Source organism: Eptatretus burgeri, chromosome 17 (genome assembly GCF_056783735.1).
Source record: "Eptatretus burgeri isolate ZD-2024b chromosome 17, Ebu_testis_v1, whole genome shotgun sequence".
In the NCBI taxonomy this organism is placed as follows: Eukaryota; Metazoa; Chordata; class Myxini; order Myxiniformes; family Myxinidae; genus Eptatretus; species Eptatretus burgeri.
Window position 1 is genome coordinate 10,184,577 of NC_140977.1, and position 16,028 is coordinate 10,200,604.

Here is a 16,028-nt window from a genome sequence, read left to right on the forward strand (position 1 = left end):
TACGAGGCGTCGGCCAATCCAGCAGACCACAAGACTCCATCATTCACACCTCAAACTCACCTTATTTCGTGATGCCTTGGTTTTTACCTTTAATTTAATGTCGTCATTGGTTCGTTTAAGCTTATGGTCACAAAAGCTGGTTTGAAGGCAGATTGTGTCCACAACTACCGTTTCATCTCTCTTGCATGGTTTGAGAACTCTAAGCCACCTTGTACTTCATGTGACGATTGTTACGTGACTGCAAAGGTCAATTTGCTGTTTCATCGGCTCTTAAGTGTTACCTGCCTCAACAATCCTCCCAAAATTGAAGGAGTTGTTTGTGCTTTATTCGGTTTCTCATTGAACCTTCATCATGGATGGAACAGAGAGAGAGATCTTGGCGATGCACCACCATGTGGTACTTTCTTATCTGTACTTCGTTGGTGCGCAATTGAATAAAGTTTTCTGCTGTGGTGCTTGGTGCTCAAGATAATTATTTTGTTTGGCTCTTTTATCTTTTTTTTATTTATTTAATTCTCTTTCTGTTTTCTGTACTATGTTTATGTAAAAACATACATTGGTATGTATGTATTTACATTTTACATGATACCCAGAGCAAGTCACTGAAATGCCCTGACAATGAGGGTTGGGTGCCCCCAGAACACCTGGGCTGCTTTGTACCATCTGTTGGTATGGTGCAGTGCAGGACCCATACTCAAGTGATCCCCCAACCCTACCCTCTGAGTTGCTGGATTACACCCAGTGGGGTTCCATGAGAACAAATATAAAGCAATTCTCTAGGAATTTTTTGTTTGATTTGGAGCAGTTTCATGGATTGACTGGTGAGGCTTGATCTACTATACCTGGTCAGAGATTTAAACTGACATATTGCTGCTGGATTTGCTTTGAGTGATGATGTAACATGTGAACAGTGCCTCACTCTGACAATTTATAACTGAGAAATGAATGGTGAAAAGGAAGATGAGAGGGGGCTTGTTCCATTTCTAATTATTTCTGTTGGAGAACACAGTGCAGCTGGTCCCTCACAAGAGGGGATTCCGGTTGTCAAAGGAGAGGGCAGAATGAGAAAGGCCACGTAATCTCTACGAGTAAGTGTCTCCATAATTCCAAAACCATGAAACCTTGCAGCCTAAAGCTTTGCATACACACAAAGGGAACTCCAAGGGAGTGCATTATTGAAAATTGTGTTTCGGTTAATTTAAACACCCCTTTTGAAGATAATTAATGGCCTTATTTAATTATCCTTGAGCAAGGCATCATCCTTGGTCAACCCACTGTCACCTTGCTCGAGTCTTTAGTCGCAATTTTGATTGTCCTGTTCAAACATCCCTTGATTTGTAAACATGATCGACTCTCACGGACGAATTAAAATCTGTAATCAAATTATGATATCTGATTTTAGAATCAGATCTTGTGAACTCAATAAGTATCAAAATCTGGAGAGAAATCTTAAAATTTTAACAAATTACCAATTTTTATAACCAGGTGTATTTATTTAAGAAAAAGCATTAAACGTAACTTTTTCTACGGTTCACACGATTATATTGAGTGTCGAAAAGATGAAGGAATGTGCAGAAAGTGGAACTTCTGAGGTTCGTAGATCGGATTAGTGATGAGATTATGGCGGATGGTTACACCTCCTATTGGTCTGGTCGCTCTGATGGTTACCACGTCCAAGGAGTTCCTAGAGCTGTGTCCAATAAGCTTCCTCCAATGATAATTGAGGTAACACTGGTCAACGAGCATACCATAAGACTGAGGATTCGTCACTCCTTGGGTGTTATTTCCCTGATGTCTGTACGTGCTCAGACTGAGGGTGAGTGATCTCACTGTGAAGGACGCATTACATGCCACGCTTGAGTCTGTGGTGGATCAGTGTCCCAGGCGAGATACTCTTCTTGTCTTGGGGGATTTCAATGCATCGACTGGAACTGATAGGGATGGTTATGAGACATGTGTTTGTCTTGATGGGTCTGGAAATGTGAACCAGAATATCACTAAGTTCCTTGACTTTGCAATAATTTGTGGACTGACGGTGGCTGCTTCATGGCTCATCGCTGGACTTTGGTATTCCAACGCAGGCGGTGTGGCAAAGGAGATTGACCATGTGCTCATTGATGGTCGCTGGAGGATGATTCAGAATTGCAGGGTCCACTGGAGTGCTCAGTTCCTCAACACTGCCCACAGGCTTGTTGCAGCAACTCTCGTTGCAGCCCAAATCCAGGAGAATGGTACCATCTGAGCCTTGACTGGATGTTGACAAGTTCCGGGAAAGAGGGTAACTGAGGAGTTTGCGAATAGGCTGAGTGGGGATTTGGTGGGTCTGGGTGTTTTGGGGAGATCCTGAAGAGTTGTGGAGTGGCTTGAAGACCACCATCCTTGATGTTGCTTGTGGATGCCTTGGAACCCACCGTCAGGCAAACAACTTTGTCTTCCAAGGGACATTGGTCACCATTGACCAGTCACAGGGCCAGGCTTATTGGCAGAGCTGAGATGCTCAGGGAGTTGAGGCAAAAAACTATACGTGCGCTGAGGGCGGACAAGGAATCCTTTGGGTGAAGAATCTGTAAAAGGGAAGAGCATCACCCATGGTCGTGTGATTCTCATCCTTCTTACAGAATAATTTGTGCATTCCATTGCTGCTAGCCTGTCCCTCGGTGTACTGCAGTTAGAGCAGAGGGTGGTGGGCTCTTGACATAGGATTCCAAAGTGAAGGCCTGCTGGGCCGGTTACTTTGAGTGTCTGTACTCGGCTGACCCACCAGCTATTGATGTGGATGTCAGGGGTGTTACTATTCCTATTGCTGACCCTCCAATCAACTGTGAACCACCTTCGTTTGTGGAAACACGGGCTGTGGTGAACCGGTTGAAATGGGGTAAAGCTCCTATGAGCTGTGCAATTCATGCTGAACTTCTCAAGGCTGGTGGAAATGCTGGACTCATGTCGCTGCATGCAGTTCTGTTCTCTGTGTGAAACACAGGCATCACCCAACCAACTGGAAGAGAGGCCTTCTTGTCCCTCTCTGGAAAGAGGATGGTGATCACCAAGACTGCAACATCTACTGAGGGGTGATGCTGCTCTCAGTGCCAGGCAAGGTCTTTGCTCGGCCAATTCTTGAGAGGGTTCAACACCATCTGCTTGAGCAAAGAGGTCAACAATTGACTGTAGCCTTGTGTCAGGAGTGTGTACTGGCCCCCACACTTTTTAACACTAGTATTGACTGTATTCTGGTGAGGATGTCACAGAGATGAAGCTATGGTGCATTGTGGAGACATTTGTGGAGACACTGGATATCCATAAAGGGGCCCTCCGGCCACTGAACGAGGAGTCAGTGGGTTTCCCGGATCAAAACTAAGATCCAGGCTTTCAATCACATCTTGGATGCTGCCATCTTGTCTGAACCTGTTTCTGGTGAGGATTTTGAGGCCACAGAGAGATTCTTGGTGATATTCATGTCCCAGCAGGTTGTGAGCCAGATGTCAACAGACATTTGGGAAGGGCCTGGGGTGTCATGGATTCCCTGAATCGTGGGGTGTGGCGCTGTTGGCGCCGATGCAGGAATATGAAGTCTGAGAGTCTTGAAGTCCATGGTGCTTCCAGTCTTGCTCTATGGATGTGAGACTTGGACTCTGACCAGGGATCTGAGATGGAGATTTAACTCCTTCATTAGCAGATCTCTTTGGAGAATCCTTGGCTATCGCTGGTCAGACTTTGTGTCCAACGCGTGGTACATTGATCGCAAGGAGGATGAGCTCATCAAAATGGACACTGATTGTCTGTATGTTGAGTTGTCCACCTGCTCACTGGATGACGTTGTCCACCCCCAGCTTCAGTATAAGTTCATCCAGGACCACAATAACTGGCTTGCCTGTGACAAATGGAGTGAACATCCTCCCAGGGTCTTCAAGCCAGAATTTGTGGGTGAATGCCCTATCTCCCTTTGTTCCAAGTGTGACTGTATGGATGATACGAAGTGTAAACAATCAGTGAAAGGAAGGTCACAAAGACACAACACCCTCTCCTGGGGTCACCATAAACCTGCTTTGGAGTGAACCAGAGATCGGGCTGAAAACAGAGATTTCCGAATGTGTGATGGTGTAATGATCACCTGCAGACAGGTAAACCTGGAGCTACCTGTGTACTATGATAAACAGCGGGTGTTACCTGATGGGATTCACACTGACCTGATTGGAGTACCCCCTGCTCCTTCACAGGTAAATCGACTACTCGTGTAGTTGTCTGTTCCAGCCCCGACATACAAGAAAGTAAACATTTACCTGAGATGATATATCAGGTGTGAATCACCACGAACTCAGATGCTTACTGACCATCCTGACCATGGTGGGAATAATATTGATATTCACCATCCTCCAACATTATTTACTTTATTTTAAAGGTCCACACAATCAGAAAAAATAAATAATTTATTTTTAATCTGATCATATTGATTTTTCAGTAATAAACAAAGACCTGAATGTGGTTTTTAATTATAATAATATTTTGAGATGTAACAGTTAAAAACCCAACCCCGTCGGGTTTCACCTCGAAACATTCCACTTAAACCGTCATGACGTCATTTTATAACAAAACGACACTTTTCCCTCTCTTTGTTCATGATGTTCGAGTAATAAGTTTAACAAACTCGGGTGAGTTTACTTTCACAAAATAATGAGTTTACTGAGATATTAAAAAGTATGACGTGTAGTAGGGGGCGTGGCCACAGTGCATTGTGACGTCACGGACAATAGACCAACAGAAAGCAGATCGTTGAACCATCAGCTCGTCAGTTCGAGTGTTAGAGATCATCAGAGATGTTGTTCTTCATCTCGATCTTACTAGTCCTTGGTAATGGAGCATCCCGACCACCCCAGGAGGTAAGTGGAGATTGTAAATGATGATGTAATCAGGAAAGGTAGACAATGAATAGAATAAGAGTTGTTTTGTTGGGAGATTGTGAAATACTGTACCTTTTTGTGGTGGGATGGGAGAGTGAACAGGTGGTGTATTCCAGGTGAAACTTCTCGTTTTGGATTCGACTACAAAGATGTGATGGTGAATGTAACAAGTGTGATTGAAATGTAAAACGTTTCACCAAAACAACTTTCTTGTTCTGAATATAGCATCTGATGGACGTGATGCGGTGGTGTGGTGGTCACTGTAGTGTGGTGTGGTGCAGATGAGGGATCGACAGAACGCTGATGAGAGTGGTGTTTGGTTATTGGAGTGATGGTTGTTGTGAGAGTAGTGCTGATAGTGATTGTGGTTGTGTTGATTGGAGCGGTCGTGGTGGTGGTGGTGGTACAGAGAATTTAAATTGTATTTCCTGTCTGATTGATAAGCTCACAGTAATTTCCCTTAATTGTTAAATTTAACTTGATTGTCCTTTCCTGTACTTTGGAGATACCCTGGAAAGAGTTTAATAATTAAAGACACAAGAAGTGATGTAAAATAGTGGGCGTGGTCAAAGTTGAGCATTGATTGTTAGTGATGACAATTAACAATGGGAATTCCAACGAGAACAACGGAAAAGGTGACACAAGTAGGGGGCGTGGTCACTGATCATTGTGACGTCAAACAATGAAAATCAGAGCGTTGAATCACCAGTTGGTGGGTTAGCGTGCACCAGAGATGTGGATTCTCTTTATGGACTTGCTCATCCTCGGTAGTAGAATATCTCGACCACCCCAGGAACTAAGTGGAGGTTGTAAGAGATAACTAGCTCAACCAAAGTTCAGATAAAAGGACACAAGTTGGGACTTGTTCAGGTGGTTAAACAGGAATTTATTTTCATGTTCTTCCAGGGTCGGTGCGAGCGCCATTTTGTTTTCACTGATCTGAGTTTGATTCACAATGTAATCAGATTCCACTATAATCTGTCGGGTAGTGCTTCATCATGGAACGGTCAGCTTTTCATCCCATCCTTTCAGAGAACAAATCAAGCTGGCTGTCCTAACGACCAATTCTTGGTGAAAGTAAATATTTCAGGAGCAGCCTTTAAAAAGGAGTAGGCCATTGTGTGTCGGTGCCCAGTTTAAATCCCACATTTCTACTTCCTGGTTTATCCTTTCAGTTGTGTAAACTCTTTGTTGTGAGATAATGTTTGCTTTGATACTGCAGGTGAACTTTCCCCACGACACAAAGTTTGAGTTTCTCTCTAAAAGATAAAACTCTCCTTCATGGTCGTGTTCATCTTCAGAATAAACTTCCATGGGACTAGATCCACACATTACACTCATTGGTCATGGGCTGGAAACAAATACCTAGAAAATGCTTCTCAAAGTTGGGTCTGAACTCCCATTTGTAATTAAAACTTCATTTAAAACTGAACTTTTTCATGAACCTTTTGTGAGAAAATCAAATCTTATTTTCAACTCGCAAACACAACCCTTCACTTCGCTGTTAGGGATATTAAAGGGGGAGAGAAAGAGGAGAGAGGATATATATATATATATATAGAGAGAGAGAGAGAGAGAGAGAGGAGGAAGGAAGGAGTGGGGGAATGAGGAGGGGTGGGGGAAGGTAAGGCAGTGTGAGGGGAGGGTCAGTCCGGACATAACCACCATTTGGATATGTGCAGAGATAACCACCATCTGGGCTTAACCACCATCCAAATATGTTCGGAGAGATATGGGAAGGGGTGGGGAGGGAAGGAGAGGTGGGGGGGGGGGAGGAGGGCGGTGTGGATTCTTGCATACAGTATGTGATGTCCAAGTTGACGGCACACACACTGATGAATCATTCTACCTGTGAAACTCCGGGGTGACAGTTTATCGCTGGGTCGGGATTCAACTCTAGGCGATACAGGTTCGAGCAAGCGTGCGTCCCTCTCGGGCTATCATGCTGTGATGTTCACCAAACATTTGTTTTTTATTGGTATTTATCTATGCTGAAGTGACCACAAAACAACGCGGGTCCATGGCAGGCGAGTGGCCCCTGAACATTGTTAAAGTCAATCGGTGTATAGTATTTAGTGACTGAATATTGTAGAACTCTTGCCAAGTGGCTAAACCATTCCATCAAAACTGTTGATGAGGAACAGCCCGCTTGGGTGAATGAACCATCATATTTAAATACACCTCCCGGAGACACCTAAAATATTAAATATGTCCGAATTGGACAAATGAACATTTTTTTTAACGTCAGAACTGCTGCTAAGTTCAATTGTGGAGCTTAAATTTTGTAATTAGGTTTAGTTTAAGAGATACTCGAGGTTATGGCATGTGCGGAAATTAAATAAAGCCATAAACGCTGGCATCCCCAGGCATTTGTAAGCATTGCAATGTACCTGGTGATTCGGAGCTGTGATGAACAGGCATTTGATAATATGAATGACGAAAGTGAAAAAAAACTTAATTGTTTAGAAATTGTTGTGGCCTGTTCCAAGTTAGGGTATGGTGAAGCAGGCCAAAATAACATGGCGGCTTCAGACCCCAGAGAGCGAGGTGGCCGAGGATTCGCCTGATAAAGGATATAATTAATAAGTCCATTAATTATCTTCAAAAGGGGTGTTTTAATTAACCCCAACACCCAATTTTCAGTCGTGCACTTCCTTGGAGTTTTCTTCGTGTGTACAAAGATTCAGGTTTCAAGGTTTATGGTTTTGGAATTATGGAGGACACACACATACACACACACACACACACACACACACACACACACACACACACACACACACACACACACACACACACACACTATTATTGATCATAAAACTGTTTTGATGAATGTTTTTTGTTGTTTTTTAAAATGTAATGAACACTTCTCCTGTCCCTGCCCTTGTCCATGTCCACAGATTTTCCAGAATGATCCTGGGGATCAGGGAATGATGGACAGTGTTCTTGACATTGTCGTCGTAGCGATTGTGTTGCTATTGTTCGTCGGTGTCATTTCACGTGAACCATCACGTTGGTTCAGAAAGACATCTCACAAAAAGAAGTGCTGCATTCACTGGTAAGGAACACGAGTGACTTTCATCACTATTATAATGTGTTCATCCAAAGGGACAAGATAGCTCAGAGATTAGAAACAAGTTCACATTGAATTCTTACAAATAATCAATTCTGATAAACGAATGTCTGGTCCAGTGACAGCAGGGTGAACCAGATCATGGGAACCGTTAAACACTCACCATAAGGTTTGAACATTTCAAAGGAGATCAGATTGGGTTTTCTTCTTCTTACATGATTTTAAGTCTTCACAAAGGCATCTCCTTGTTTTTGTTCCTCGGTGTTAGTGTTTGCCCCAATTCTAAGTTCCAAGACCAAGTTTATGATTAATGGTAAAGAAAACAACGAAAGTGTCGAGTGGTCGGTCACGTGATCGATATGACAAAGGTGTTTGGGGGCAAACTCGATTCAGTGCTCTGTTGCAGTGTGCCCAGTGGCTGCCAAAAAAAATGTGGGATTTTTTGTGGGAAAATGTGGGATTTCAAAATTTGAATGCAGTTAAAGCTATCAAACTAATTAGGGTGCTCAGATTGTATGGTATCAACATTATAAGCAGTAAACATCCTATATCCACCTATTTCAATTAAAAAATATACATAATAACTACAATACTACATGAAGCAATATAGTGTCTGTATGGTTGCATCATCTTACTTAGTACATGTATAGCCTATGGTTGCATAAATATCATGTATACCTCATGATTAGGTTAGCATTGATGAAAGCCTTTATACTATTGTACATGTTCAGTATATAACAGTATATGTAATCTTAATTAAAATGCACAAATTCAGGAGTGTACACTATGCAAATATAATACATATTAATATTGGACTTTCAAAACACTTTAGTTTTTTATTTAAGATGTTATAACTCAAACTGGTTACATTCTAGAGTACAACTATCAGTGCCAAGTGGGCTTTAGAACATAAAATATAAACAGTATTACTATTATGGAGAAAAAAAAAATCATAAAATCATTTCCCTAACATTGAATTATAAATAACATGTGAAAATAAATCTGTCTTACTTCGGTGAGGGCTTTAATGCTACAAAGTGAAAATAGCCCTATTCATATGCAAAAGAACATAATATATAAATGTGATACCATACATGATGCCAGGTTCAATGGCTGAACAAAGCAAAGTCATCATAGCACCCATGAAAAAAACTTTATTACAATGAAACTTATTTACATGGTTTATGATTTAACAGATTAACTCCTTCAAACAAAAAAAACATTAGGACTGTTTCCATTTATTTCCCATCACCACTAACACCATCACCCTAACCTGAGAGGCAGATCACACTGATCACCCACATTACAATTTTCTTTTTCGACACTGAGACAGTTATTTTTTTTCCAATTTTTCCAAGCTGGAATTGGTTTGTGACAGCTTATTATGTCCTGATTCAAGGAGGGCCTGAGCTGCACAAATTTCTACCATTCTTTGACATGTTGATGCCAGAGCTTTCTTCAGACGTTCATTCGCTGCAGCCACAAGTTTATCAGCTCTTTTCAGGTCTCGTTGAAGTTTGTCCTTCTGTTCCCTGAGTTTTTTTTTTTCTCCTCAGTCTTTTGGAGCTCCATGTGATCCTTTGCTTTTTGCTGCTCTTTTTCTTCAGCTTCTTTTTTTAGCTTCTGTTTCTCCATCTGCTTTGCGCACACTCTCCAGCATCGATTTGGTAACAAGAACTTGGCATGGTTCACCCTTTCAATTATGGGTCACCGCATCTTTTATGGTTCTCAAACCATTCACAGCATTTTCACTCAGATGGGTCCTCTGTGAAGTGACTGTATATTTGTTCAGTGAAAAACCCCTTTCAACATCAGCCTGTCCATGTGATATGGCCAAAACAACTTTCACAAACTGTCCAAGAATGGGGTACGTCTCTTTGCCAGTAGAGGTCTTAAATCAAGACCATCTTCTTCCAATGCGTCTGAAATGGTGTCCCTCAGAATTTGAGCTGTTGCATGACCCAACATCTTTGACTTCAGGTAGCGTGTGTCAATCAATCCATCAGTCCAAAAACGAATATGGATATCTAGTTGCTTTTTCATCTGGTCATTAGTGGTTTCATCTAACAAGATGGCATAAAATGTAGACGTGTTCCTAATCTTTGTAACAAGATCTTCATGAAAGAAAGAACCAAGTCCATGTGAGACTACATATGAGACTTTACTAAAGTTAAGTTTCACATCCCTTGCAACATCACTGTCGGCGAACATTTCTTGAAATGTTTCAGCTATCTTATCACATGATCTAAAAGATAAATTGTCTTGTGCAACTTTCATGACCCATATAGCTTCTGCTTTTGTAACTTTGTCCTGGTGTGAAAGAGTCCATTTTTGGGATGCTCCAGAGGTCAATGCTTGTGACAAATATACCCCACCTGACCCAATTTTCAGCTTCGACTGTCCAGATGCAATTGCAGTTTTAGCCACTCTAATGTGCTTTGTTCCTTCAGCATGTCTTTGCAGTTGATAAACACCACCATTGCTAATATCAATGTCTTTCTTGCATAACGCACAATGAGCTTCCTGGTCTGATTTCTTTTGTACCCACTGGCTAAGCGCATGCCCATTCTTGTCCACACTATTCATCCAATTTTCATTAAATTTTGTTGTATGTCATGGCATTTTGATGAATTAATAATATGTTCTCTTGCTTGTAAAACAGATTCTACAGCTACACCTGTAAGCAGGAAAGCAAATCGGTTAAGGAATTGTATATACATGTATATGCCAAGCAACAATCCAATATACACGTATCATGAAAGGGGAAAAAAAACACCTTATATGCAAGTTAAATTGTTGTGAATGTTAACATTACATGTACCAGCGTTACCAGTATTCCAAATAAGTACCTCAAATGGTACATCTTTTAATAGCCGTTTATAAATACGCAATCACAATATGGTGTTGTCTTACACTTTCAGCATTAAAAAAAAACCCATCACAGACACGGTGAACATGATGATGAAGAGAAATGTGTTATTTTATAATAACCATGATATCCATCAATTATTTATATTTATAACCACAGCAGAAAGATTGAAAGTTCATTAAATTACACCTAAAAAAATGCTCCAGAGGCCAGGGGTGCAAAACCCTATCAGATTTTTGGGCTTAACAATGCTAAAATTTCTGCTGTAGCCATTACAATTTTTAAAGGTCTGACAAAAATGTGGGAAATGTGGGAAATGTGGGATTTTTTCAAAAATGTGGGACACATTTTGCAAAATGTGGGAAATGTGGGACCACTGGGCACCCTGCTGTTGGTGAAAGGTAGTGCCACAGTAACTGTAGTTGTGTGAAGGGTAGTTTGAATCTGGTAGGTTTAAAAGGAACGACACAGGTTGATCACAGTGTAATACAGGAAGATGTGGGATTGGGAGTGGAAATGAAACGATGAAACATTTGATATTTAGGAGACAAGTTGGACGTCAACGGAAGAGCAGCAATGGCTGGAAGGACGAGGATAAAATTATCTTGGAATAAATGGAGAGAGTGAAGAGGAATCCCAACAAACAAGGATGTGCCAAGGACAGGAAAGATGGAATTGAGGGAGATGGGAAACATGGCAGGAACGTGTGAACAAGGAGATGAAAAAGAAGATGTGAATGGAGATGTTCCATCAATGGACAAACCTCGTAAAATATGGGAAAAGGAGTTTAAAGGAATCTGATGAGGATGATGATGATGATAAATATTTACTTGTTTTTATGTTTTGGGTTCATCGTTCCACACCCATCCTTTGAACCTTGTTTAAGTTACATGTGCACGCTCCGGATCACGTGTCCGATGGTATTGCTACTCTCATGTATCATGTGTGTTGATGTTTTATAAAACCATGCATTCAATACTTCACATGTTATGAAGAACTTCATTTTAGCTTGAACTGAGTATGTTTGTTTTTATCTTACAGTTTACAATGTGTTGGAAAAAGAAAACCAAAGGAAGAATTAAAATCCCAACTTCCATTGGTTAAGGAGCTTCAGGATCAGGAAAACGAACACGTTAACATGGAGGAAGTTCAGCAGATTCAAGGAGAAATGGATATGACGGGAAACCAAGACTTTGGTTACAAAGAACAGGAAGAAGATCGAAAAGATCGAGAGAAGGTTTTACTCACAGAGAAAGAAAAACCGAAGAAAGGAAAGAACAAGTTGCTGAAAAACGAAGGAAACCTGAAACAAAGAGAGAAATTAGTGAAGGAAAGACAACAGAAGTTGAAGGAAAAGGACAAGGAACTCAAATTGAAAAAAGATTTATGGCAAAAGAAGGAAGAAGAACGGAAGAAACGACAAGAAGAACTGCAGAAAGATAAACATGAAGTGAAGCATTGTGATAAAAACGAACAGGAGAGGAAAGGAAAAGACCTGTTCGGGATACGGAATTACGAAGGACGCAAACGAGCAAAACGCCAAGCACATTTTCAGGGAGAAAATTCCCAGGTGTTTGTCGGGGGGAATCCTACAAACACTCCAGGTGAGAAAACAAAGCTTCTTGTACGGAAACGTCGCTCAGGAAATGAAAAGGAGAAGCAAAGTAATCAGGTAAAGGAGTGGAAAAGGGAGGAAGTTGAGATCAGTCCTGGAAAAGAAGAACACACGGTCATTGATCAGGTCCTCAACAAACCGTTTAAGGATTTGGACGAACCAACTGTGCCAAATGCTCTTTGGAAATTGAATCCGAAGAAACAGGAAGAAGAGGGACAGCTTCTGAAAAAAAAGGAAAAGCTCTTCTTAAAAAAACAACAGAAGCAGCAGAGGCACGCGGTGAACAAGAGTGTGGAAATTGAAGTGACGCCCCTCAGAATGCGTCAGAAACCTCACCGTGAAGGAAGGTTCCAACAGAACCAGAACGTTGTCGATTGGCTGCCACCCAAATTGGAGCCTCGACATCATGACGAACTGCAGCAGCAGAAACGGTACAGTGTTGTCCTCCAGCAGCAACTGAATCCTCACCGTGATGACTCACTGCAGCACCAACAACACAAACAACACATTGTTGAGGGGCTGAAGGAAAAGCAGAAGACGATTTGTGAGCACAGGCAGCTGCAACAGCAGAAGCAGCACGATGTTCAGGGACCACAACATACACAGGTACTTCAACAGGTGAGCACTGTTCAATACTTTGGGGCACTTGGGGTGAACCGTAGGCTTAGATTCACCAACTGGACTGTGTGTTCCACATTCAGCACATACAAATCAGATGGCTCCACGACGACTCACTTATAAAAGGAAATTCCATTGTTTCTCCTCCTTCGGTTGGTATAACCGTAGCAAGAGCAGCTTTCCAGCATCTTTCAGGTGCTTGAGATTGTTTTCAGATGTGGAACTGGATTCCAATCTGAGATGGGCCAGGAGTGCCTGGTGGGACTCCGTTACAGATGTGTGTTGTGGAATGGCGCGCCACGCAGTGCAATGGTAAATTTTACCCAGAACGATGATAGTGACCAAGGTTTCTAACATGGCCATGATTTAATCTCCAACTACACCCTCTCGTGGATGAATTGTAACTATATGGGGTGAACACACTGGGTGCAGACACAACCAACACCAAGATCAAGACATTAAATTGAAATAAATTTTGGCGTTTTTTCTTTTACAGACATTGCTGTAGATTGTCTAACAATTATAATCATAATATCCTTAATTGTGGAGTTAATTGTAATTATAATTTTGGTGAAAAGGTACCTGATTGGCATGGTCATCTCCACGCAGGATAAATAACAAGAACTTTGTCTCCCTCGATTGGATTAGATCACCTCATTCACCTTTTCATTGATTACCTGTTCCATCAGTGCATTTCCTTCTGTTGTTTCTTGAACAAGTCATCAAACTGATAAATATATTAATATATTTAATCTTTCATATTTTTATTGTTTTTCCAAAGGACCCTCAGAAGAGACGCTCACTCCCTCCTCCACCTCCTCACATCAAACCATCGAACCGGTTGGAACGTAAGTTGTCAAGATTCTTACCTTACATTACAAATTATTCCAACTTTGTCTGAACTTCACGTCCTTCACCTCCATTGTGTCCTATTTTGTCTGTGTCTCACACGTGTTGATAACAAATGAATATTTTGCTGAACTCGAATCCAGACAAGACCAAACATATCTTCCAATTGGTGGAAGTCTGTTTTGAGTGTTAATGTATCCGTATAAAAGTCAGTGTGTTCACCTGGATGATCATTAAAATGAATTGTGTGAAAACCTTTAATGCCAATCCAGTGGGAGTTTGTGATGAAGAAAATGAAGATGTGAAATTGAAGGCAAAAGAAAAGAAAAATTGAACCGAGATGAAGAAAGCTATTGAGAGAATACAGTCCAGTATTTCCAGGATTGTGTTGGAAGATATGATAATGATGGAGATTGTGATGACAATGCCATTGAGTGGTTTTGACTCCCTTTTGTTGATGTGTGCAGAGGAAGAAGTTGTAGTATTGGCCGCCGGATACGAGGATACGATGTTTGGCAGTGGATCGATCATCACTCCATCGTACAAGCTCTCGAAGAATTTAAAACGAAACATCAGGCTGTTACAGATGGCCGATCCAAGATTATTCAAATAAACACCTGTCTCCAGAACTCCAGGTACTTAAACCTTCCGTCGACCTTATTTAATCACTTGCACCCTTTTTTGTGTCCATTTGTCAATCTGTTGCTTCCTTGTTCAAAATATCATGACGAGAACTTAATAATTCGGAGTGAATAGAATTTAATAATTTGAATGAGTCCATCAAGCAGGTAACCTCTCTCTGCTACCTGTGCTGATTTACACCTCCAAATCGATATTTTGGAATCGAACATCGACGATGATGAGAAAGTTGTTTTGAGACCTTTAGAACAACCAAGACCCAGCTTATGAGTTCTACCTTGATGAACCAACATACCAGTTCTACCTTGGAGACTCACAAAATTCGGGAAAATGAGGAAAAGAGATCTGCCGAGATGGCTCACAATGTGGGACCTACCTTGGAGACTCGGGAAATTCAGGAAAATCAGGAAAAGAGTTCTTCCTTGGAGACTTGGAAGGTGGGTTATATCTTGGAGACTTGGAAAGTGGGTTCCACCAAGAAGACTCTCTGGGTTATAAACGTATCGATGTCGTTCTTTGTTGGATGGTGCTTCATGAAAGGTAATCTGAGTTGATTAAAAATTAATTAATTCTAAATTATAAAAGTAATGTATTTATTTATTATTTTTCAGCAACATCAAGAAGGTGCTGGGAAGACCTGTGGGTTCTTGAGACGTGTTCGATATATCTCCGTCCCCATTTCTACTTCTTCACATTTCGAAGAATTGAAACTTCATAATCAAGATAGAACTGGAAGAAAAGGGGGAAAAAACAACTTTGTTGAGCTGAAACACTTTATTCACCTTGTGTTGTTATTAAACTGTTAAAAAAAAAAATACAATTTTCGTGTAAAAATGATTTATGATCTTGATTCGGGTGGTGTTTGGGGTGTTCGGGTTGGGTATTAATTTGCGGGGTTCGGGATGGGGCTTCATTTTCTAATACGACTGTGAATTTCATCTTTTATAATTCCTTTGAATAAAATTATCTTAAAATCTCTTCTTTCAAAAAATCATCTATAATTCCAAGGAACAGTGTCTGTAATAGTTTCGTGGAAATGACTCTGAAGGTATAATAAATCTTTTCAATAATTACCTCCATCCACCGAAGGTCCGTCCCCGTCTCCAAACAAACAGGACAAATCTGTTTGTTTGTGAACAAAATATCCCAAGTTGTGGACGTATTCGGACGAAACTTGGTGGGCAGGTTGGGAATGTAATAAGAATTGATTATATATTTTGGTGAATATCGGAATCCGGAACGGATCCGAGAATGGTTTAAGTGATTCTTCACTTTGGAGAGATCGGGTTAAAACGACATTTAGCAGGATATGGAAAACGTTATGGAGGGATCAGATGAAACTTGGTTGATGAGTTGGTTGGGTGATGAGAACAAACCGATGAAATTTTAGCTCAGATCCGAATCCAGATCTAGCCTATCAGTGGGATACAAAACGTAAACTCATCAGCTTGGCGGAGGCGTGCGTTCCACCGA

General features: G+C 41.1%; 1 protein-coding gene across 3 annotated transcripts; it reads left to right on the plus strand.

The window, feature by feature from the left end:
* Positions 1-6: 6 nt before the first annotated feature.
* LOC147009278 (uncharacterized) lies at positions 7-15,375 on the plus strand. Of its 3 annotated transcripts, none has more exons than XM_085861936.1 (6): positions 7-4,874; positions 7,793-7,950; positions 11,876-13,067; positions 13,849-13,915; positions 14,384-14,551; positions 15,167-15,375. In XM_085861936.1, exons 1-5 carry the CDS (start codon positions 4,812-4,814, stop codon positions 14,527-14,529), a joined length of 1,626 nt encoding a protein of 541 aa, XP_085718062.1. In that variant the 5' UTR covers positions 7-4,811; the 3' UTR covers positions 14,530-14,551; positions 15,167-15,375. The 3 variants fall into 3 exon arrangements, with proteins under 3 accessions (XP_085718062.1, XP_085718063.1, XP_085718061.1); XM_085861937.1 differs by having other exon boundaries at positions 7-1,088; XM_085861935.1 differs by lacking the exon at positions 7-4,874 and having other exon boundaries at positions 6,682-7,950.
* The last annotated feature ends 653 nt before the right edge of the window (positions 15,376-16,028 follow it).